The 25,320-nt window shown below is 51.4% G+C and overlaps 1 protein-coding gene across 1 annotated transcript in view; it reads left to right on the forward strand.

Annotated features, from left to right (window-relative positions):
• Positions 1-12: 12 nt before the first annotated feature.
• Positions 13-25,320, forward strand: part of NECTIN1 (nectin cell adhesion molecule 1) — a 72,142-nt gene continuing 46,834 nt past the window's right edge. Inside the window, exon 1 of the mRNA XM_085316847.1 lies at positions 13-598. Within this exon, the coding sequence (XP_085172973.1) occupies positions 517-598 (82 nt within the window). The 5' untranslated portion in view covers positions 13-516. The remainder of the gene's footprint in view (positions 599-25,320) is intronic.

Below are 25,320 nucleotides of genomic sequence, written 5' to 3' on the forward strand. Positions count from 1 at the left end.
CGGGCGGGGGCTGCCGAGCCCCGCCAGCCGGAGCCACGGGACCCGCCGCGCGTCCGGGCGGCGGCAGCAGCCCGCGGAGGGCTCTTCCTCGCCTGTTTTGTTTTGGTTTTTTTTCCCCTTCTCCCCTTTTCTTTCTTTTTTGGGATTTGTTCTTTTTTTTCCCCCCTTTTCCCCTCCCCTTCGCGCTCGCCCCGCTCTGCGGACGTGCTCGCTCCCGGAGGAAGGCAGCCGCGCTGCCCCGGCGCCCGCAGCTGGCCGGAGCGCCCCGCGCCCGCRGAGTGCGGCCCCGCGCCCCGCCGAGCCCCGGGGACCCTGCGGATGTGCGAAGCTCTCCTCCGGCCGCCCTTCTTCCTCCCGGCTTGCCTGCGGGGCGCACCACCTCTTTATCCTTCTGCACCTACGTTTTTTTTTCTTAAGCAGAGCTGAACATAACCGCGGGCGGGAAGGGTGGCGGGCGGGGGGGAGGCCAGCGACGCTGCCAGACCGACCCCTGCCCATTTCTGCTAAGGAACTCTCATGGCTTCACAGCTGCAGACAAGTTGCCCTGCATCTTGGTGGACTATCGGAGTTTGCATCCTGGCGGCCGCGCTCCTACCAGGTGAGCAGCTGCCGGCCGGCTGGCCGGTGCCCCCGGGGGCGGCGGGCGGCGTCTGGGGCGCTGCGGGGCCGGGGCAGCCTCCGGCAAGGGCTGGGGCAGAGGGGCAGAAGGGGCGCGGAAGTGCTGCGAGCGGTGGGGACGGGGGCATCGGCTTTTGGGGGGTGCGCGCCCGAATCTGGAGCAGGTGTGGAAGCATCTGCGTGAGGGTGGAAAAGAGACGGGGCCGATTTCATCCTTGGCTTGGAAAGGAACAACACGATCGTTTGTTTTGGAAGCAGCTGCAGGCAGTGGGCTCCGGCGTCCTGGGAGCTGAGGCAGTTTGTTTGCATTTTGGATCGAGCAATGTCTAGCGAGGCATAGCAGCCAGGCTTCCCGGGAAAGGGAGCCACAAGGCTGGGTAATGAGCACAGATGTTTGGGAAAGAGAGAAGGAGACTTCAGCTGTCCAGCAGCCTGAACATCCTCTGCATACACACACACACACACACACACACACACGCATAAACTTCCCACAGGCATCTTTTGCAGAGGAGCTGGACTGCTCCCAGGTTTCAGTCCCTCCTGTCTTGCCTTTGTACTTGACTTGCCTGGTTGTGGTTCTGATCCATCTCTGGAAAAATGGATCAGACATCTGGACTGACATCTCCCCCGCTCTTTGAATGTATCCTGGTCATAGCAGAACAGCCCATGTGTCCTCAGCCCAGTGCTTGGTCCAGCCATACGCMCCTAGGACAGCTGTTAGAAGCAGGTGGGGGACCCACTTTACAAAGTACCCTGGTCGGGGGTGGGGTGGGGGGATTCTTATTCTGCTCCAGTACAGAATAGGTTAATGTCGTGCTGGAGTGCTTTCCAGGGCTGGCTGTCAGACATTCACATGGAGGGGGGACCAGCAGTCTGGCCTTACAGCTTTTGTGAATGAACAGGGAAACATATTCGGGAAGCAAATTTTTGCCTTTTTGAGGCTAGGCTCCTGATGACTGGGTCTGGAGTGTGTGGCAGCAAGTGCATGTGCTACCCCCAGGCCAGTACACCAGGCTGCTGCAGGGGTAGGAGGCAGTCCGTGCCTGCAGAGGGAGGGGGGCTGCAGCTGGAGAGAAGTTGCAGTGAAAGCAGGGTGGAATTGCCTCCCTTTCCTTGTCTGACTGGGCTGAGGCAGCTGCCTCAAAGAGCAGCCAGGCTAGCTGGGCTGTGATTCAGAAATGTGGCTGCAGATGGCAAGGTCTGGGCTATCAGAGCAAATGCCAGGGCCCACACTCCCCTGGTGCCTGCACAGCAGGGGATGGTCTGGACCAAGCATGGGAGCTTGGCAAAGCACGCTGACTGGATGGTGCAGCTACAGCAAGTGAGGACAAGGCTGAAATGGGGCATGGGTTGCATGCATGGAGGGGTGGAAATCATAAGACTGGAGAGACTTTGTGAGAGAGAAGAGGTTACGGAGTGAAGAGAAGACAGGTCTGGCTCTGCCTCTGTCTTCGCAGGACAAAGGGATCTGCTGTGCACTGCAGAAAGCGGTGATGGAAGGGACAGCCTCGGGCTCCCTGTACTGCTCTGTGTTTGCAGGCAGGTGCCTGGCTAAKCTCCTTGCAAGGAGGCTCAAAACTTTCTGTGCAGTTCTTCACCTGGGCTTCCCTCCCTTYCTTCCCTCCACCAGGCAGATCAGTGCAGAAAACCCTTCCCCAAACCCCTGGGAAAGGCAGRGGACAGGAATGATGCTGTGGTGACTGTGCTGAAGAAACCCCCTTGCCCCTGCCCCAGTCCCTATAGGAAYTGCTTTCACCAGAGGGAGACAAAGGCAGTGACCCTGGGGGCAGCCTGGCATTTCACCTTGTCCTGTTAAAGAAAACTCTTGTTCCCTACTTACTCTGTTTTTGGATATTCTCAAGGCTTTGCTGTTAGCAGTCAGGCAATCCTGTTTCCTGCCCCTCTGCAATAGCCCGGTCATTTGTCTTGCACCATGCCACTGACAGCCCTGGCAGGATAAGCCATTGGTGCATCTAGCGGTGTCTTGCACACAAAGGGTGCAGCCAGCTCTGCAATGCTCTGGGAACATAATCCTTCCTGACCCCTGTCGGTGATCGCTGAGTACCCTGAAGCCTGTGTGGGTGAGACTCACAGCTGGACCAGTTCAGCGGTGGATGCATTTGCGGGAATAGCTGATCCCATATTAGTAATTCATTCAGTCATTCATTCCATTCATTCACGCGCTTATTTGTACTGCAGGCATATCACAGATCCTTTGCTGCAGCAAAGGACCAGTACAATTCTGTGCTAGGTGCTGCACAGAAACACAACAGATGGACGGTCCTTATGAAACCGCAGGACTGAATGACATACTGAGGCAGGAAGTTCCACAAGTTGGCAACGCATTATGCCAATAGCAGCAGAGGGTATATATATGTGTATATATATATGTGTGTGTGTATGTGTGTGTGTGTGTATATAAGTATGACAAGCCATATGTAAGCTCCAAATGCAAATAGACTTGCTTATCAAGGAGAAGGGAAAAGGGGAACTGAGGTTCCTCTATTTCCTAAGTGAATTAGTAGGTGCARACTTTGTTGGAAAATGCAGTTCAGTACCCAGCACTCAGGAAGGTTGGGAGAAAGACAGGAGACACTTTGAATCTTCTACCTACTTTCTGGGAAACCTTTCATGCTCATCTGATCAATGCGATTTCATTTTGTTCCCATCCACGTATACTACCTCCTCCTTCAGACATTGTTAGCTTTTTTTTCTGATAAGGAAATAAAAGTTCCCTGCCATAAAAACTAGAAGATGTCCCTTATAAAAATCTGCGTTACAAATTGTCTTAATGTGATCAGCTCAATYGTCCAGAACGGATTCAATTCAGGATTCCCGCAGCCTTCCATGCAGATCTGCTTGCCTGTCCATTTGGAACCATTAACAAGGCATCAAGTCAGGCTACAGCATTAGAGCATCAAGATATTGCTATGAATAGGGCCTATCGAAAAGCCGCAGGGTAAAGGGGATGAAAAATCCTAGGCAGCTGATCTTCAGAAGTTAAAAACATTTGAGGTTCAGTTTATGCTTTACAAGTTTTAATAATCTGTCTGTCTTCAACATGCAACTTGGTACAGGCCAAGATGCAACCACGCAGAGAAGAGGCATTCATCTTGTGTTTGGACCTGCAACCGGAGACCTGGGCCTCTGTCTCCAAACACTCCCCCTCTGTCTGGGGACAAATTCCTGTCTGCTATTGCTGGGCTACTTTTCAGGGCCAGAGAGGGGCCTGTGAGTTTTTCTTTGCAAAGTGCTTTGAGATCCTCAGCAGGGGAGAGCTGCAGAGGTGTTATAAGCTTTGACAGAGGGTTTTTCCATCGCGGTGTTTGAAAGCAGCGTTGACTGAGCTGTAGTGACCCAGAGGCCTTAGGTCAAGCTTGGCTGCAGCAGCTGGAGAGAAGGTTCATTTCTGGGGAGAGAGGACAGCTGTTGTGTGCTGGGARTAGCCACTGCAGGATCTGGTGCATCTCATGCTCTGAAGCACTGATTTAACATTTTTGCCTTTTCGAAGCAGCTTCAAAAAGGCAAGAGGTTGCCAGAGTTCTGTTTAGTCCTTAATCTGAGCTGTTGGTTGCTATTTTTCCTTCCCCCACCTATCTCCTCCCACCACTCAGAAACAACAACATTAGGCTATTTCAGGAAGTGAAAGTGTGTCTTTTGCGGATATTTTCCTCATTAAGCCTTGCTTGTTGCAGTGGAACCAACCCAGGTTTAACCTGGTGTGAATTTATGAGCTCATGTGTTTGTCAGCGTGGGTGAGGCGACAGGCCGTAAGGAGAGCCAGCTCAGCCCACAAGCAGCAGGGTGTCTGCCCCTTGGTCGGAGCCTGGGGATGACCATAGCTCGTGGTATTTGCTCTCTGGACGAGGCGAGTTAATCATCCACGAGCTCCTGGCCCTATGCACATGGCTCCCTTTGCAAAGAAGGTACAGGAAGAGGAGCGTTACCACATCCAGCGCGAGGCGCACGCTCGAAACCAGCCAGCAGCCAACAGCACACCAGTGCAGCTCCTCTCTGCTTAGGTTGTCCCTCCCCTGGGAGGCATTGCCTTGTGCCCGCCACAAAGCCTCCTTTACAGGGAGGCAGCAGAAGGATCCTCTGGGCACCGCTCACCCCTTGGCTGAACGACAAAGGGAACCAGAAGAGCAGGTTGCCACGACCTGCTTYGCAGGCCTGCGYTGCCATCAGGGCCCCTCACCCTCCSCTAGTACTGGTAAGGCTGGTCGCTAGGCAGGGCCAGTCTGTGCTAAGGGGGGAGGGGGGTGATGCAGCAGTGACTGGTCCACTACTAGCTGGGGGAAGGCTCTTTTCCACCTCCAGCACCCTGGGGAGCTGCAGAGCACCGTCAGCTGATGGGCAAGGTGGAGGCATATGACTGCACAACTCCAAAGCTGCATTGGCAGAGCAGAAGCCAAATTGCCTGTGAATACTGCAGGGATGAGTTTGCAAGTCCTTGGATGGACAGATACAGCCCTCGGGGCCTCTGAGTCAAGGTTTGCGTCTTCTGACATCATTGCTGGAGGTTGCAGTGGCTCTTGCTCAGTGTTTCTCCTCACAAGCTGAGGAGGTTTGCTGGTGCAAAGACCAAGGAAGAAAGGGGGGCAGGAGGGAAAGCGCTCCAATCTGAGCRACCTCTGGAGATCGTCTCACTTTTTCGATACACCAGATTAAATCAGGGCAGCTCTGATGCAGGGCGAGTTAGTGCTGTCAGCCACCAGCACTGGGACCCAGTTTGCATTTGAGACACCTATTGTGTTAATTACCAGAGCACAGCCATCCCAGCRCGGAGAATTCGGAGCTCCTGGTGGCTGTGGTGAGGGTTCAATAATGCAGATGTTACCAGGTGAAAACTTAGTTAATTAAGGAAGGAGACATCTCACAGCATATCCTTCTGCTTTCCTCCTGGCTGCTGCTGCTGAGCCCCAGATATTCTCCTGCCTTCCAGTTTTCTTTGCTTCTCTCAGTGCAGGTTTTAGTTTGGGCCAGAATGAGATGTTATCCATACATGTACTCTCCCAGTCAGGTTTCAATATGGAACCTCTCAGCTCTGCAGCAGAGGAATCTTCAAAAGCAGAAGAAAAAAAAAGCAGAGGAAGGGGAATCCTGCCCAAGCTATTCAAATGCAGAAGTATCATCCAGAGGAGGAAGGAACAGCATCTTCCAGACTGTGAATGAGAACCTCTGGGAGCCAACCAGGCACACATCTGTCCTTCCACCAGGCCAGGTTTTCAGGGCTGAGTTTCCAACCACACACTCTTAAAAGCAGAAGCAAAAGTTGCATGCACAAGGGCTATTATTCCTAGCAGTGACATATTTCATCTGCCCTGTGCTGTCACTTGTGTGTGTGCCTTCCTTCATGGGCACGAAAGGAAGCATGGGGAGTTCAATGCCTTGCTGTCCATCTGCTCCTTCTTCCTGTCCCAGGGGCTGATGCAGCTGTTTGCACAGGCTGGTGTCATAAAAGGTCCAGCAGCAATCCCAAGGCAGATAAACAGCAGCTATGAGCATGAGAGGGAAGAAAAACAGCTTCAGCCTCTTGCTGTTTGCCCACACCAGAAGGACAGTGGGTCCCAAGCCATGGAGACTGCCTGTGCCCTGCATGGCACAGGCYTGGGGTGACAGCAGCCAGGAAGGAGTCTGGCCAGCAGTCTCCTGGCTCTGCATGGGGTGCTGGGGATGGATAGGAGAAACTCACCTGGCTTGATGGAGCATCTCCTCTCCRTTTCCCCATACAAAGCTGCCCTTGCAGGAGGCTTTTAATCCTCCTTCAAGATTAGTTAGTGCACTGCAGAAAAAAAGCCTTTCTGAGCACTATTCACCCAGCTCTGCCTCCTGCTCCAAGCCTTCCCTCTTTGGCTTTGAGCCAGCCCAGTTTGAGATGKGTGTGCAACAGCACTCTGCATCTTCATTAGACCTGCAGATACACAGGGGGGAAGAGCTTAAGGAGAGACATGATTTGTATGACTCTCCTTCTCCCTGAAAGACAGAATACAAGAAGGATGGTTCTGTGTCCCCACCCCAGCCTATCTGCCTTTTTAACTGTAGGATGGGAGTGGAAACAGTGAAGTGGCTCCAACTGCTCCTGACCATGCAGGAATGTTACAGAAGGGCCTGCAAATCATATCACTGCCTCAATGCAGCAGGTACCASCTGGGCCACCTGCCTATGAGGCAGCAGGTGCTCCCAGGCCTGGTTAGTGAAGAGGACTCTGCCTCCATCTCTGTTCTCCGTAGTTCCTCTCTACCTGGGAAAACCCCCTATGTGGGCTGATCTTGAGTCTATTTTTCCTTTCCCATTGAAGATGCATTTCCCCCCCTCCTGCGACAGTGAGGCATCCAGAGGCACGGCTGGGAGTGACAGAGGGTCCATGCAGCTCACAGCTGGTGGCTAGCATCCAGCGCTTCTCCTCTGGTAACAGGCGAGAGCAGCTCGGAGCACAACGGCCCGTCTGTGTGGGACACACGGGGGCTGCAGCCGAGCGCCCTGTGGCCACCTGAGAGCACAAACAGCCTTGTTTTCTGTGCAAGGCCAAAGACACAGTGTGCCAGCACAGGCCGCTGCAGTGGAGGGTCAGTAGCCACATCAGGTAGATCCAGGGGGAAGCATCAGTATCAGTATCTGCTTTCYGCACTGAAGGTCCCATACATGGCAGGAATAGGTTTCATTCCTTATCCACTGGTAAAATACCCCCTGGACCCAGGGGCTTACCAGTTGAGAGGCTATTCACAGGCCATATTCACCATCCCTAGGAAGGGCAGTCCGAGATGTGAGTCTTAGGGCAGATTTCYGATCACGGGGTCAGGATCATATGTTAATGGGTAGAAGAGGCCACTGGGATCTGACAGGCTGAGCGGGGGCCTGTCGYCAAAAGGATGTTGTGCTGAGTATCCTGAGAAAGTCAGGGGTTACAAACTATCCATGATGGGCAGAAGTTTAGACCAATGGGGGAGTTTAACTTGATGGGCAGGGATTACTGGGAAGCAACTACGGAGAGGTGGATAGGGCAGGAGAAAGGTCAGAGTGCCTGTCACAGTCTTCCCCAGGTTTCTGTGAGGAGCAATTTGAAACCCCAATGCTATGCAGCCCTGCGAGATGTACTATCACACTCAGGGCAAGGGAGGAATGAACACTGTTCTGTCCTTGAGCAGCCCAAACAAATAAGCCAGCGGGTCCCAGAGTCTGGGGCTGGGAGAGTTATCGGGATACTGCGGAGTCATAACTCACCCCCTAACCCAAACCTACAGCTGTGCAGGACCTTCCCCCTGCCTTGAAATACCTCCTCTGCCTCCCACTGGGCAGGGACTAGAGATGAAGAGCTGATCCTGGTGTGCTAAAGCTCCAGGGTTCCTTGTGACTGAGRAACTACGACCGCTGCACCAGGGATGGCCCAGTGCTACTTGCCCAGCAGAGTAAATGTTGGGGGCAAGCAGGAGAGGGGTGCACAGTGGCACCAGCGCATTAAACTTCCAAGGAAAGCTTAGAGTCAGGAATACTCTGGCTTCACAGCAGAATTAAGCTGCAAGTTATGGCTGCTTTCTTCTCATTGAGACACATTTAATGGGCTTTACTCTTTGACTTCTCCTAGGCTAGATAATCAATGCTGAGATCCCTTGTAGGCAAGCACAGAGCCACAACCTCCCCAGGAAGAATGTGCTAACAGCCTTCCTAGCCTGGGGGTGCCAAAGCTAGAACTGTTCAATACCGATCGGGGTGGTTCAGTATGGTTACATGGAGCTGTGATCACAGTCAGTTAGGGGCTGTATATAGGAAGAAGATCACCTCTGCTGCAAAGAGGTCGCAGCATACAGTATTCACTTGCATTACCGCTCCTCTTGCCGATGTCACCTCCTTCAGTTAGTCAAGACATGTGTCATTTGAGAACYGATGCTTATGAGGGCTAGAACTGAAGGTAGCAACTAGTGACGTAATGGTGTGCACGAACTGTTACCTACTAGGCCTGCTCATGCTCTTCCTTGTGTCAGCTGCACCAGCAGCTCGGGACCCTGAGCTGCATGCAGGGAGCGGTGCTATTCGGATGCAGGCGAGAACTGAGGCTGTGCCCATTTATGGTCATCGAGGATGAGGGATGCATATCATCGCAGCATCCTCGGAGGGATGTGTATCATCGCAGCATCCTTGCCATGCTGTAATTAGTGTCAGCTGCCACAGCTTCCCTGGGACGCGAGACCCCTCTCGGCTGCCCTGGCAAYGCTTCTGGGTGCTATCAGTCCATGTGTCACACCCCACAGCTGGAGACACGGGAGGTCTTTTCAGTTGACCCTGGAACGATTAATTCATTTTTGTGTATCAGGGGGCTGAGACCTGAATAATTGGTGCTGAAGAAAGGGCAGTCTCAGACTAGATTTAAACCTGCAGGACACCTATCCTCACGACTTCAAAGCCAAGTGCTGTGCACATTGTGTCATGTTGGAAAAGCACATGGTTACTTACAAAAGGCTTTCCAAAAGGCTTCTTGCCTTTTCTCTTTGAGGCCATGGTTATGAAAGACTATTCACGTGCAGGAGCACGTGAATAAACACACATGTTCCCGGCTGCCACTCGTGTGYCAGTGTTTGCCCCTGTGCAGGCATGTTCAGCCTGCTGCCAGCACTCCCGTCGCCCCTTGATTTGCATGGCTTCTCTGCTGTCTCCGGGGGGAGCAGGGATAGGAGTGCAAGGGATGGAGAGCAAGGGGACCTGCTGCTATTGCTTGTGACATCTGCGGCAGCCCCTCTCACTGCCTAGCCCAGGTGCTGCCTGCCAGCTGCAGGCAGGGATGTGAAAAGCACCCAGGCCTTTAGGGCAGCAGCAATGCCATCTCTGTAGCATCATCTGAACATCTGCTGCATAGGGAAAGGGGGTCGGGGGCTTGCAGTGGAATAGGGAGAGGCTAGGAGCTCTGTGTGTGTAAGCTTTGTGAAAAGATTTTTACCAGTGATAGGGCTGAGCTTGCCAAATATCTCTCTTGTGCTCCACTTCAATGACTGGGACCCAGAAATGGGGGAGGACTTACCGGGATCTCCTTGCCGAGGGAGTGATTACAGCATGCTCTGATCTTTAAAGGAAGGCTGTTTGGGAAATTGCTTGGTGCTCTGATGTCTGATGGGTGTGTTCACSTATCCCTTTGATTCAGGCCGACTAGGATCTTGCTGGGAGGATGGCAGCAGCCCTGGCAAGGAATGGGAGGGATGGGAAGGAGAGAGGCTTGCAGAGAGCATAGCTTGTGAAAAGGGGAATGTTCCCACTGCCTGAATTCCCAAGAGGAATTAGAAACAGGACCAAGTTCAGCAAGAGGAAAGCTGCCGAGGCAGACAGTTCTCCGGTAGCATTCAGGCTATCTTTGGGTCCTCTGAGAAGGCTGAGAACACTCACATCATCACATCTCTTGTGGAAGAATGGTCTTGTGCAAGGTTCCTTGACCTGGAATCAGCTRCTGAGAAGATGCTTTGCTAGATAACTGCCAAAAAGGAAGCTGACCCCCCTCCCCACTCAGTGCGTGGATAGAAATGCACAAACCAACTAGAAGAACATGAAAGCAACAGAAACAAAAACTGAGCTGGCAATTCTTTGCAAGCTGATGTGTGGATTTCCCTACTTCCAAGGAAAAGTGGCCTTGCCACGCAGAAAGCCTGGGAAGCACTGCTCCAGCAAACAAAGCACCACGTGGGCTCTGCCCGGCTCTAACACCAGGGACGYATCCCTCAGCCGACGTCCCTCAGCAGCTGCCCGCACCTCAGGCCCCCTTACCTGCTTGGACTCCTGGCCCAGCAGAACAAGACTGCKGATCCCACGAGCGTGCCTCTGCCTAGAGCCATGTGGTCTCAGCTCCTGGTTTCAGCTCCCACGGGACATCATCCTAGACATCAAGTAAGCAGGGCCAGTGCAGAAATCACTCACCAGGATTCAGAGCAGTTTATTTGCATTTGCTATTGGTTCAGTTGGGAACTGAATCAGCAGTTTGCCAGTGAAAGAGCCCTTCTCCCCTGGTCCCCCCCCCGCCACCAGTCCTTCTGGGAGTCTGATTTCCCAGCCTACAACAGAAGGGTGGTGTAGGAATGAATTCTCCAGAGCTAATACTTCTAGCTATCACACTATAGAAAGATAATTCTTTCTTTCTTTCTTAGTATGGCAGGAACAGACTTTCAAAATGTATCCTGATTCTTAAATACCCTTTTTGCCTGTGGTGTAAATACTAAAATGTGTTTTTTCTTTCCCCTCTCCCTCAGAGTTTAAAAATATCACTAGCCTGGGGAGGTGCATCTTTCAGTGAGATTTATAACGGCTGCTCTCAAGTGATGTGGAAAATGAGCCTCCCTCTGCCCCATCCAGCCTGGCACCTTCCAAGAATTTATTTCCTTTATTTGCGTGAGACTAAGAATACTTAGAAGCTGCATCTCCGCCCAAGCACTCTAATTATTTAAGTTTTGTTTATGGCCAGTCTCTGGGGAGCCGAGCAGGTCGGGGCTGCCAGTACTTCCCCTGTCTGGTTAATGCAGCCCTGCATTACTGCCGTTTGATAAYGATCAGCAAATCACAACTGCTGTATCTATTGCCCGCTATGTATCACCCTGGCTCCATAAATTAGCCAAGCCTTTGGAGCYGGTGTGAGTGAGACACACACAGCCTCCCTCGCCGGCAGGGCTGCTGCGCGTAGGCGAGGAGCAGTAAGCAAGATGTGGGCAGGAGTTTGTGAGTCAGCACAGTGGGGAGCTTGCTGGGGCAGAGACTTTTTCGTGCAGCACCTAGTGTAGCAGGGATCCTGACCTAATCAAAGCCTGCAGACGTTATTTCAGCTTTGCTTGCAGTAGGGCTGAGCAAGAAGCAGCTTCCTATCCAAGCACCCAGCTTTGCCTCATTCCTGCTGAGTTCCCATCAGCGCCCTGTGCCCACAGCGTTGCTCATCCCACGATTCCCCGTTTGGTTGTGTCTCTAGAGGCCACTAGGCATCTCCTGCTGTGCAGGGCTGGACAAGCACCTCTGGGCAGGCAGGAGGCTCTTGAGTGGGTCCTGTACAACCTCTGGCAGTAGGTGGCCCGGACACCCAAACCTGAGATGTGGGCAGAAGGCAGGGCGCTAGCAGGGGCTGCCAAGGTGGGGACCAGCCCATCCCACAAAGGCATTGCCCCCGAGGAACCATGTCCTGCCCAGGCACCCCCTCTTCTGCCTGTGGCCTCATGGTGCACAGCTACGGAGGACTTCAGGAGGCAGCTGGCAGGGTGAGGAGGCAGGCACATCCCTCCCAGAGCCCCACGCGTGGCTTGCACAGGAGGGCTGTTTTCCCATTGCCGTGCTAGAGCTTCCCAGCCCCGCTCTGATCCACAGGAATCTATATTCTCCGGAGGCTGTGTGGCTGCCAGTGCTCTGCTCCCGTCACGCTCTGTGATAAAGAGAGAGCAAGAGAAATTTTGATTACATTATGACAAGCAACAGAGAGATGGAGTGAAAGCTGCAGTCTGCCTATTGTAATTCCAATTAGCAGGGGTAATGTGGCTAAAGCCTGACAGTTGTATCGATCCAAACTTTGTATAGGGAGAACCTATAAAGCAGTCTTTGAAGGTCCCTGGGGCATGGGGCTGAGTACATGTACAGCTGTGGGGCAGGAGAGGAGAAGAAAGGCTTGTTTATAAGGGAGGACATGAACAGGGAATTGCATCTCACAGTCTSAAATGCCAGACCCAGCCTGGTAGCTGAGCTCTCTATAGGGCTGAATTTGCCTCAAAATCTGTGCTGCAAAATTCCCTTGGACCCCTTATTACAACTTGCTTTCTAYTTGCATGATGGAGCATGCCTTCTCTGGGTGCCTGTGGAATGAGTTTGTCAGCACTCAGCTTCTTCTCTAGACAGAATGCATCCAAGCAAAATAAACCAGCAGTGATCTCCCAGCTGGGTGGCAAGAGCCAAGGGCTGCACAGGAAGGGGAGAGGAAGGAGGAAAGGGGAGTTTCCCTCTTGCACTTCAAGGCAACTCCTCAAGGTCAGAGCTGAAGCACGCTGGCAGAGACTGTGGGCAGGCTGTTTGTACAGATGCTGTCTCAGCTGTACCCTTTCTGTGGCTAAGGGGAGGACTCCAATTTGTGGTTTTGCTGTTGTATTGATCTGAGACCTTTCACTAGCGCTAAATTCACTTTTGGATATAAAAGGTTAAAAACATTCTTTTTAAGTATATATATATATTTTCTGTATTCTTGACATCTCAGCTGCTGCTGTGCCTGCAGAGTACCTTACGGCTCCTTTGCACTTGTTGGAAATGGGAATACCTGCTGCCTCACACTGATTTCCACGAAGTGTGATTCAGCTTTTACTTAAAGGGAATAAATGGCCTGGAGGTGATGGCAAAGATGGGCTGAATTCAGAAGTGCTGGCATCATTTCTTGGCTTTGCCACGGGCTCCCTGGAATATCTTTGGCCAGCTCACTTCACCTCTGTGTGTCTTTCCTTGTCAAAAGCTGCTGGTAACAGTTCCTCTCTGCTCTACTCTTATTGCCCTTGCACAACTGATCTTGCAGACGTTACTCTATACAAGCAGGAGACCGTTTGCAAAGCACAGGGAAAGATGACTCCCCTTTATTTTGTCATTTTTCATAGCGGCTGAGATCAGATTGCTCCCTGCCCAGGCATTTTAGAAGGCAGTAAGTTCTTTTACACAGATAAATATACAAATGTTCTCTGTCAGTGCAAAAACTGGACCCAATTTCCTTCTGCTCTGATTTTGTGGTGTGAGGTTTGGACTCGATAGAAGGGTGAATGTGGTCCATTTGCTTCCTTGCCTGTTTGCATTGCAAAGGCCTGTTTATTTCTCACTGCACTGGTTTTRCACTGGGGTTATTCCTGATTTCCAATCAACATCTGCAGCGGGGGTTGAAGGCTGGTGAGAGGTGTGAACTGTGGTCAAGTTTCCTCATTGTAGGATGCAGACAACAGCAATGCCCTGCCTGTTGCATGCACAAGCGGTTTGGAAACTCCATAATCCTTCCGTAAGGGGACAGGCAGCAACGCAGACACTGCCCCCAGGAACCATKAAACTTGTTTTTCATGTGAGCCATCACACAGTACTCACTTGAGTTGCCTCTGACAGCAGATGGATTTAAACAAGCGTCTTTATGCTGGAAAAGCTTTCTGGTCTTTGTCCTGGGTAGATGAGGATTTTAGCTGTATGCACGTGTCTCTGAGGTATTCCTGGGCTGCGGAAACTCTTCCCTAGGAAGGTGTGTGCTACAAAAAGCCATGTGTCTTTGTGGCTGAAAGAGCTGCAAGGTACACTGAGGAAGGCAAAGGAGACTCATTTGCAAGCTCCCTGCAGACCTGAAGCTGTGGTGCTGTGAAAGCAACAAACCAGCCGACTCACCCAGCCCATCTGCAGGTCTGTCTGCAGGTCTGTCTGCCTGCCCCGGGTCCTGGTCTTGATCCTTCACCAGATTCATTACACTGTTTCGGAGACCCACCTCAGTGCTGTGTCTGTTTTCCCCCAAACACTCTGGCAAACCAGTCTGGGAACATTTTAGACCGGGTGGGTTATTCTAAAAATATGGTCAGGATATAAAAAGGAATAGAGAGGTTTAAAGTTCAATAATTATCAAATATTACTCATGCCTCTGGTGGGACATTTTGGAGAAAAGCACATCCCTCTCTTTCCTGAAGGTGTTTCGTGGAACATTAGTCTCTGTCCTGGCCTCGCGGAGGACTTTTTCTCTGCCTGCTCTCTGCCTCCAGTGGGATTAATAAAGAGCTGCCAGAGAGCTCCTTATCTAGCCGCTGAATAATGTTTGTAATACAGGGAGGGGAGGCAGCTTTGATCTGGGAAGAGAGCACGGGAGAAGAAAGAAAGRAGAAAAAAAGACGGGATATTAGCACRGGGTGGGGGAAGAAAAGGAAAAGACGGGATATTGGGGCAGGGGGAGGAAGCGGGCCGRGCTGCTCCCCGCGCCGAACCTGCTCTGCAGAGAGAAGCGGTGGGTTTCCAGGGCTCGTCGGGCTGGGGTGGAAAGGGCTGCGTGCGCTGGAGCCACGCCAGGGCCTTCGCACACGCTTCCTCCTCTTAGGCAAGCCCAAGGTGAGGGCTCCGGCGCCGTCTGCGGCGCTTGGCACGGTTGGTTGGGGTTGGGCGTTAGAGAGGTGCCAAAGCACCTGGTTTCTGTCCCCATTTCTGCCACGGGCTTCCCAGCCGGCTTGGGCAAACCACCCAACYGTCCCAGCTGCCTGGTGGCTCCCAGGCAGCGTGTCCGGAGCTAAGTTGTGCTGATGGTGGTGACGGCTCTGCCCCGAACCGGCTCGGGAGAACGTATGTTGCTTTAGGTCTTTTAGGAGAAAATGGGCCTAAGCAGTTGAGACATCCTGTGCGAGAAATCAAGGTTTCTAATGAAAAAAAAAAAAAAAAAAAAGCACTGTTTTATTTTTTCTTCTTCCTTGCAACAACGGTTCTTGGTTTCTTTAGGCGTCTTTGCCCTTTGCAGGTATCCAGATGGCTTGGTAAACTTTTGGATTTCATACCTCCCACTTTCCCCCTAGACTGCAGCTGGTTCTGGGGTCGACTACATCAAGTTGTAGCAGCCTCACAGCTACCTCTAAAAATCAGGTGAGCGGAGAAGAGGGCTGCATCCCTGCAAAACTCCGTGTCCTCCCCGCGTGCCTTTGACACGCCTGGCCGCTTCCCTCCAACGCTCACGAGGAGCTGCGGGCACCTCCGGGAAGGTTTGGAAGTTGTTTGTCTGATCCAGAGCCCCACGCCRTGGCCCCACGCGGACAGACTCGGCYGTTAATCCTCAGGGAGATGAGCGGCGGAGGTTTTTGTTTTCTTTCTTTTATCTTCGCCCACCTCCGCCCCGGYGCCCCGTCTGCTCCGTCTGGGAGAGGTTCGGCGCTTCGCGGGTGCAAAGCTCCGGCCCCCTGTCCCCGRCGGGGTCCCGCCGCCCCCCTCCCCGGGAAGGTGCCCCGGGCGGGGGTCCGCYCGGCCTCCCTGCCTCTCCCTCTCTAATTGGGCTTTGCCTCGCCGGGACCATCTGTTCCTTTTCGGCCCGTTGCCGTGGCGACGGAGTGGCTTGAGACAGAGGTTTAGCGCGCGTCGAGCGAGGGAATGCTGGGGGAAAACAAGCAAAAAAAAAAAAAAACAAGAAAAAGTCTTCCTTTTCCTGGGCGGAAATCAAGGGGAGAGGGAGGGATCCTGTCGGGAGGCTGCTCCCTTCCTCCCCCCGGGCCCCGGCGTGCCTCTCCGCTCCCCAGGCTCCTCCTGCTTTCCCGCTTGCCCTCCCCATCTCCCCCTCTTCCAGATCCCGGCTGCGGTGCCGAGCGCGGGCCCAGCTCAGGACGCCGGGCGGTGGCTGGTTTCCATCCCGTTCGGTGCTCGCGCTCGGSCCAGCGGCGGGAGCGAGGTCCCGGGCGGTTGCTTGCTAGACCGCGGTTGGGCAAAGTTTGCGGTTGCAAGGAAACACGTTGGCAGGCGGGCAAGCGTGCGCTGGCGGACAGGCTCGGATGCACGCTCTGCCCTGGCCCCTCTGCACCGGCGAAGAGGCCCGGCAGGGCRGAGGGAGCTGGGCAGATTTCCTTGCCCTGCCTGGGAACGCAACTGAGAGGAGGTCGGGGTGTGTTTTGCTCTTGGTTTTAATGTGAAGAGTCACTTGTCAGACCAAGTTATTCCCGGCCTTTCTCCTCGTTTAAAATGAGCCTGGAACAAAAAACTGCGCCTGATGAAAATCGCTCCCTGCTATTTGTGTGTGTTTACATGTATCTGTGTGTGTCTGTATATAATTCATATGGAAGTGACTTTAAAAAGCAAAGAAAAGAGGAAACAATAAATAACTATCTGCCTGTAGACAGTAGGATTCAGGGCTAATGTGTGACAGATGAAAATGAAATGAACAGAAAGTGACAGGTTGACAGACATGTTTTTGTGCTCAGTTAGCTTCCTTATAGAAACAGAGAATAATTCAGGTTGGAAGGGCTCTCAGGAGGTCATCYACCTATCTGTTGAAGCAGATGGGTGTGCTAAACACCTTTCTTTCGGGAACTAAATGCCCCTTTATGCAGTGGCAGGAACAAAAGAGGGCCACTTCCCGCCCCGAGGCTTGCATGGGAATGGCAAACAGAAGCTGGGAGGTGTGAGCCCAGGGAGTTCCCTGCAGCTGATTGCTAACTGATTAAAATGGGGTTATGAACAGCGTGTGCGCCCGGCAGAGATGCAGCGGCAGCGAGCAAAACAGTAGCAAGCTGGAGGAAGCCTGAAGACCAAGCTCCTTTTGGGTATGATGCTTGCAGGAAAGGCAGCCTGGGATTTTGGAGGATGAGGCTTTTTGTTTATTTCTGCTAAATGCAGGGAAATAGGATTGATCTAGTGCGTTATCACTGTATACCTTTGTGTTGGAGTACTGCTGGGCTGGCTGCAGTCCCTGCCAGGAGACTTTCTAGTCTCTGGCTTTACCGCTGCGCTGGACGTGTCCCCGGACATGTCTGCTGCCAGTGCAGGAGGGCAGCAGGAGGCACTTGGCACCGGGGCAGAGTGTGCTGCCTTGAAGACAGTCTTGATTTCCCAGGGCCCAGTGAGAGTTGTAGGAAGCAGAGTATTGACCTGAGGCTTCTCTGACCTGTTTAGGAGCTGACAGGAGAAATCGGGGGCTTGCATGGCCTTTAAGAGTGTCAAGATGGCTTAAAGCCACTTTTTCCCCTCTCCCTGTGTCCCAGATCTCAGTGCAGCAGGAGTGAATGTCACCTGCTCCCGTGTGACCAGCGATTTACAAGCATTCATCCTGCTGCTTGTTTGCAGAACAAATGCCCTTTTCCTTCTAGCTCTGCCCTCCCTGCAGTGGGGAATCAGCATTTTCTGGGCTTGAAGCTTCTCCCAGATTTATGAGCACACTCTTCACCTTGAGAGTAGGGCTCCCTTGCTCTTAGACAGGTTTGAAACCCAAAACAGTAACTGCTTAGTTAAACAAACACCAGCAAGTAAAATTTCCTTCTTTTTTTCTTTTTAGTACAAGTTGTTRAGTTTTTGTTGTTGTTTCTGTGTTTTTTTTTCCTCTGCAGACAGGAATCTCAAACCGTTCTGAGCAAAATCAATGTGATTTGAAAAGAACTCACAGATAACACTAATGGGGGACATTGCCTTCTTGCCAGAGACCAACAAAAAACCCGCAAAAAACTCCTTTCAGTTTCCTCTCCCCTTGAAAAGCAACGTTCTTTAATTGGCTTTTAATCTGGGGAAAATGAGMGCTCTTTGCATTGAATTGGTAATAGGGGATAATATCTTACTTCTGAGTGATGGGATATTTGATCTTGCTGCATCAGAAACCCGAGCGTATGTCTGTGAAATCAGGAGGGGAGAGGGACGCCAGAGCTGGCTGAGGGCCCAAGTAGGAGCACAGCTGCTTTTTTATTTCCAATAATAATTAGAAATAGGATGGAGAACAATCACCTTTTGTCCTGTTGCTCCAGGGCATCGAATGGCACTGGGAAGCCTGGGGAAAATCCTTCAAAGATGGCATCCAGCGTACCAGGGCTGTTGACATTACCTAGCTACGTAACGGGACAAACCCCCAACCCATGCTGCAGGCTGCCCTACCTCAGCCACGGTTTAGCTGTCAAGGGCTGCAAACACCTTCCTGAGTGGAGGCACGCAAGGAGAGCAGCTCTGCTCCCCACGGTCCTTGCTTAACTCTAAGCGCATGAGAAACCCTATCAAGGGGCAGCTGCACACGGTGGTACACGTCATCGGCTAACACCGTGGTGGCAGCGGCTGGGGGGACAGCAGCGAGTAGACTTGCACGCTGACCGCACACCATCATGCTGCGAGGTGGGCGAGACAGCAAATCTGGAAACAGCCCCACCGATATCCTGCTCTTCTGCCCTTGCTCTCCCTGCACAGAGCCAAGCATTACAGCAACCTCTGCACAGGCAACTGTGTCGGCCTCTGTGGYTGCAGGTTTGCAGCAGTGGCAGAGCATCTCTGTCTCAGACAGTCTCACCACTGAGCCCTGTGCCTCTTGCATCCTTCCCCTCTGTCTGTGTCTCCAAATGGCATTGTCAGGCCTCTGCTGGTCCCAAACTGGGCTTTGAAAAGGGGATGAAAGGGGAATAAATCAGGCAGTCAGCAGTTTATCCTCCCAAAGTGATATTAGCTCTGAAGGCATCACAGAGCTTTTGCAGTATGATCCAAAGTGAAAATCATTGACGTCATTAGCTGATGGATTTGGGCTTGTAGTCAGTTCAATCATGCGGTGCAGGGAGGAGCGGTAGGTGCTGGGAGGCATGTGGGCCGAGGAGAGAAAGGCACCGACAGTGCTGGGTCCCTGCGCACTGAGCCCAGTGAAACGTGCTCTTAAATGCCTCCTGGCTCTGAGCTGACTCAAACACACACGGGAAACTTGTTGATGTGGATGACACCATTCATTCCTGGCTGGTTTTGATTTTTTTTTTGTTTGTTTCTTGCTGCAGCTGCCTTTGGAGCAATAAATAGCTGGGAATCTTGCTTGTGGTCTGTGCAAAGTAGTTAATATTTAATCAGAGGTCTGAAAGTGGATTTGTTTGGTTGGTAAATAAAAAAAAAATGCTTTTTCTGTTTTTAGAGCTAAGCAGATAGGGCTAGACTTCACAAAAAGCTCAGGGTCAGCTTTTAAYTATCAATTATTTTAAGATTCTAACACACTGACCAGTGACAGGTTTTCTAAACAACTCATTTCCCAGTGAACCACCTTAATAAAAGCCAAGGTATCTGAAATGACTGGCATTCAGCATATCTCTGATGAGRAATATTCCTTAAAGAGAAGTCCTGCTGACACATACTAGCCAAGCGTTGTCTGTATTCACATATCCTTCTCCTACTCGTYCTTGGGGTTTTCCACCCTCTCTGTTCATGTGGCTGATTTCTGTTCCTCTGGGTACTTTCCTGCAGTAGGATCTAGCCTTCTTGGGAAATCTTCCCTGTGGCTTTGCTGGTACTAGGAATCCAGGCCCTTTACAACCACCAGTGTAGATACACTGCTGCAAATTCCTAGAGGCTAAAAGCTGAGCTTTGATTCCCCCATTAGCAATTCTAGCCACCTACAGAAAGGTTAGCAGCAGGCATCCATGGCTGGAAGTCCTGGCCAGACCGTCTGGATCATTGCTCTACTTCTCTTCATGTAAAGACACCTTCACACCAAGGTCAGCCAACAGCAGAGGCATACAGGCTTTTGAGGGGCCTATTGCTAAATTGAAAGTTGGGAGCTAAAACATTTTGAGAGAAGCAGCTGTGAATACTCCTTGTCCCAAGCCAGCAGCAACACTGCAGCAGCATCCTGCCTTTCCTAGTCCCGGTGGAGTTTCCATTGTCCCGTTCATCCTCTGATTTGGAAAAGAAGTTGGTATACCAGCCTTAGAAATTTGCTGTCTCCTCTATTCACCTCAGACTGCAAGGTCCTTCTCCAGGGAGAGATGAGTGAACCCTGCCCATGCTCTGAGCCAGCTGGACCCTGCAGCACTATGTTAGCACAGGGCTGAATCCAGGGTGATGGCTCTTGCCCCTCTGCTCAGTGCAGCTGTTGGAGTCTGGCAGTCCACAGGCTTCTCCAGTATACTTTGCAATGCAAGGTCTGTGGGTTATCATCCCTTGAGAACAAGCAGTGGGATGGTCAAGACTTAGCCAGTTGGTGTTTTCATTGTGTAGGAGACTGGTTTATTTGCAAGAGAGACCAAGCACCAGCATGTCAGCTCTGTTTCCTGATGATCAAAACATCATGCCCACTGAAAAACAGCAACTGTATTAGGTCATGAAGGCCAGCAGTCCACCTCCAGGCCTTGACAGGTCTTGTTTCTGAAGGAACAGGATTTTATATGCCAGCCTGTCAGCGGAGCAAAGGGTGAAGAGACCCAGCTTCTGACCCTGCTGATCAAAGTCCTCCCTGCTGGGGCTGTGGCATGGAGCCAACAGAAGTGCCACTACCTTTGTGAGCTGGGAGCAGAGCAAATACCAGGAACGGGGCATTGTTCAGAGGCACGTTAGGCTGGGGGTTCTGAGTACCTGCTTCCTCCTGCCTTTAGAAAGGAAGTGGCCTGAGACAGGCAGATCATGCCAGACACTCTGCCACCCGTGATCAGCATTTGCCCCATCATCTCCTTGATCTGTTACTCAGGCCATAGCAAATGCAATGACCCATATGAAGTCAGGAGAACAGAACTCTACAGGCAAGAGGGGCACTGTCCTAGGCACCAGCACRCTGAAGATAAAGATATGAAGAGGCTTTTTCCATCGCCAAAAAGAAACAAGCCACAGCTAGCACCCATTACTGCCCCAGCAAGTTGGTCTCATGTCCCCTTAATTGGAGAAGAAAAGGGCATTTTGGAGTTCTGCACAGTTTGGGACAGATTTTAGTCTTCCCTATAAATATTTCTATTGCTGGTATCTTATGTCTCAGATTCTACAGAGATATTAAAGGAGAAGCTGGTAAGTTCCTTTACAGGTTATGAAGGTCCCGTGGGACAGACCTTTTCTAGCCTGTCACCTTGCACTGCCACATTCACCAGTGCGCAGGATCAGGAGTGCGGGATGCAGCCAGCAGCCCTCTCTGCACAGGTGCAAGGGGATGCGCAAGATGCAGGATGGGGTTAATACTCTGCCAAGGCATCCTTTGTTCTGGGCAGGCTGCTGAGGTTTGGGAATAGAGCACTAAGTGAGCACCACRAAATATATACGTCCGCACTTTATGATGCTGATTTTCAGTTTCAACAGCTGTTCCGTTTGGAATGGATGAGCATGTACTTCGGCTTAGTAGGAGTCAATTAAAAATAAAACTCGAGGAGAAGGATTGGTGTTGGAACCCAGCGTCGCTCATCAGATATAAAAGTTGCATCCTTTCAAGCCTCGACTTTCACTCCAATTTGCCACAGGCGGCAGGATCCAACTCCGAGCTCTCATTAGCATAGAAATGCTGTTGGTTGCTCTGAATTCCTGGCCGCAGCGCTTTGTTCCTGCTCATGGCGGGAGCAGTGATAAAACTACCTCCCAGCCCATCTCTCCCCTCCCCCTGCACACCGGGGGCCGGCGGCTTCAGCCTTTCCTCCCCCTTTCCCCCAGGCTCAAGGATGCTCTGTGTGAGGGAGGCCGGATCCAGCATGGGAGGGGGAGGCCCTGCCGCCTCCTGCCACTCGAAGCGGGGAGAGGGGTTTGGTGCCTGGCTACCCGGGCGGATTAGACAGTAGACATCTGCAGCAAGCAGGGAAGAGTTGCCTTTTGCTGTTGTTGTTCTCTCACTTTACATGGCCTCAATTACGGCCGTAGCCATCTGCTCCTTGGGGGTTTTGCCTCTACTTCAGCAACGCGACAAGGCAAGAAAACTCTTCGCTCCAGACCTGTGTCAGGTAAACATCCTGGTGGCTTTGGGGCTCAGGAAACGAGTGGTTTGAGAGACAGTGTGGTGTTATAAATAGGACTTACAGAATAACCCTCATTTATTCCTGCTCTGACCACAGATTTTTTGACAACGTATCTCCTCTCTGCCTGTTTTTGGTCCCTTGCTCACCAAAGCAAAGTAGGGCAGGTCTGTCTCTAGGTATAGGCTCATCCAGGGGACATAAGATAGGCGTGTGTTCCTTGGTAATGGAAAGTACCTGATAGACCACAGTAGGATCTTAAGTTTTCTCCCCTTCCTGCTACTGTCAAGTGGATGCTCCACTKGAGTGCCTGTCTTTGCTGAGATGGGAAACAGCCACAGGTCCTTGCAACATCAGATTGTCACTAATGCCTCCCCTGCAATAAATAAAGCTGGGGTACCAGTGCCTCTGCCCCATAGACTGCGAGTTCAGGAGGGCAGCAGGGGGTGGGAGAGAGAAGCCAAGCATCATTTTACAAAGGCTGGACTGAGCATTAGGCTGAAATGCATCATCTTTAAGTGATGAGTAAGAAATTTGATCCACAGGCAGTGTCAGTTTTCACAGAGGGATGGTTTGCAAAGGGAGAGGAGAAAAGGCAAGCACTTTGCTTAGAAATTTGGGCAAGAAGGAGTGTTGCCAAGGAGACTCTAGAGAAAGAGGAAGAAAATTAGGCTGATGTTCCCCTTTGTGACTTGTGATTCGCAGAGTCCAGTCTAAAATCATTAGAGGCCCACATTTCACAAGTCATTTCTGAAAAAATAAAATAAAATCATGAAATAGTCTCTCCATGTAGACAGCCGAGACCAGTAGCTCCTTTAGGAAAAGCAGGCTGAGGTCACCTGAGCAGCTCTTCGGAGCATTGCTGGATACACTGGCAAAGCCCTCCCTCTAACCAAAATTGGGTGAGAAAGGCCTAAATTCACTGGGGGCAGGTTCTTGCAGGCCTCACTTTCACATCCATTGGGAATATGGAGCTAAGCATCCAGACTCCTTTGTATCAAAGAAAATAAATAGGCACGTTCAGGCTAAGATTCACCCAGCCTAATGTACATTTCTTATGCAGACTGGGTGAATTAYGCAGTAGGATTTTCTCCCCATTGACTGCACAGTTAGTGCGGACAGCCAGCTCAGATGAAGACATCAGTACTGTACAGTATGAACCGTGTTTTTCTATGAGGGGGGCTGCTTGTGCRCAGGCAATATTCCTATTCCTCTCACTTTTCTGCCTGTGCAACTTTAGGAAGCATTTCAGTAGTCTGGCTTTGTTTTCCTGGGATGCTTAAGAGTGTCTCACAGAGTGAAAGTTTATCTTTTCCTGGAGCCTTCTCCCCATCTCCTGCCTCTCTCAATCACTCCTTGAACCTTCCAGCATTTTAGTAGTAYGCTTGTATGACAGAAAAAAAATACAAGGCTGGGAAATTAAATCTGGAGAATAAATGAGAGATTTATTAATTTATTAGTATGTCAGAACTAATTAACATCTCACCAAGATTTATCTGCTTGCCTGGAATCCTACACATCAATGACTCTGTACCAAAAGTCGTATTACTGTGGCACAGAGGTTGAAAAGAATCTCCTGAAGGGAATGAAGAGCAAAGCTTGCAGGTTGGGAAAACTGGGCACRGCAGCACCCCAATACTCAGGCTAGACACACTCAAAAAGCTGAAGATAAGGCAGACCACAAATGACGGGACAGAAGCTAAGCTATCCTCTCCCTCTCTGCAACTTGTGCTCTTTGGGTGGAAGTCCCAGTAAGGTGTTTGTAGCTGGGACAGAGGTGGTGATATTGCAGAGGACAACCAAAGCCAGTGCCCGGGCTGCAAACTGGTGTCTGTACTACAGAAGTTGCTCTCCATTTGTCGAAGAAGGTGTTGACTTTGAAAGCTAATGTCCCCTGAGTGCATCTGGCAACAGTTTACATGGTGCTTTCAGCTGCTGGAAGGCCTTGCAAGGCAGCTCGGACTTCTGCTCGTGTTAATGTGTTATTTAATCCTAGGATAGGCAGAATCCTGCAGTCCCCCGGGATGTCAAAGCTACAACATAGTGATGAATGCCCTAGCTTCAGCTGCTGGCGTTATCAATGAAAAAGCCATTTGTGTTCCACGCACAGTTCAGCAACATCTCCACTAGCTATGCAGGCTGGCAGATCCCCTCACATAACTGAAGAGCAGTGCTTCAGTTCCCCAAATGTCTCCATGCTTTAGCTGGCTAAGGAGAGTACCAGAAAGCTGGAAGATGACTGCTTTTCCTAGAGAGCTTAGAAGCATCTTGATGCGGAGGCTAAGGGGAATGGAAAGGGAAGGGGATGCAATCTATTTTGGGGGTGCAAGAATGGATCACAGAAACCTTCTGCCCCTTATTAGCTAGAACATGGATTATAGCCCATAGCAGGATCTGATCCCTTCAAAAATTCTTAGTTCATCTTATTCTTCATCATCTTGTATCAGGGCTTGAGCCTCCAAAAATCKACTTGAACCTTTAGGTCTGACAGTGTCCTGTGAGAAGGTTTCATAAGCTGTGTACCCAGCCAGAGACTTCTCTGCATCCCTCAAGATCTTTTGCTCTGCTTCTACCCCTCTGTAAAGAACAAAGCCAGTGCACTGAGATGAGTTTTCAAGCAAGCTCTCTGCATACTGCAAGGACCTTTGGGCCTGATCCTTCCTCCATGCATAATGGCTGACAAGGGCAGTGTGAGCTCTATCTTGAGTTGTGGCTAGAAACCGCTCTCATGATGCTTTCAGTTGCTGGCAGTCTTTGCATTTGGGTTTATTAAGTGCAGATGTTTCAAGGCGGGGTCAGCAGGAAAAAGTTTCTACAGTGAGATGGGGTCAAGTGAGCTTCCTCAGCTTTCCCCATCTGCCCTGTACTTTATTGCTGAGTTTTGCTGGACTAAATCTGCCTGTTTTCTCTCTTGGGCCAAGAAGGAAAATGCTGTTTTCTGCAGAGGTGTCAGGAGGGGAGAGCAAAACAGTGTGTGAGGATGGAAAAAAAAAGGAAAGATAGGAAAAGTACAAGGCAGGCTTAATGAAGGACAACGAAGTAGRGAAAGTGCAAGCAGAGCAGGGCTGGCATGAGAACAGTCTGCAAGAAGTGAAGCTCCAAAGGCAGCTTTGGCTGAAGACTGCAGCATGCAAGTTGGTGTGAGCCTGTGCCCTTTAAATGCAGATGCCTTTGCACTGGAAGGCAAGGGGCTGTGCTCTTCCCAGTCACTGCACTCCCCTCTGCTCCCCTCCCGCCTCYTTGTGTGCATTTCTGAGCCTGCCTTTCTGCTTCCCCGTCCTTCCTGCAAGGGGGAGCCCAGGGAAGGACAGCTGAGAGACTGAGGGGGAGCTTTGCAGCCAGCGCTTTGTCAGCTACCCTCATCGCAGCA

The sequence above is a fragment of the Rhea americana genome, unplaced genomic scaffold (assembly GCF_003343005.1).
Source record: "Rhea americana isolate MKP2758 unplaced genomic scaffold, rheAme1 scaffold_48, whole genome shotgun sequence".
In the NCBI taxonomy this organism is placed as follows: Eukaryota; Metazoa; Chordata; class Aves; order Rheiformes; family Rheidae; genus Rhea; species Rhea americana.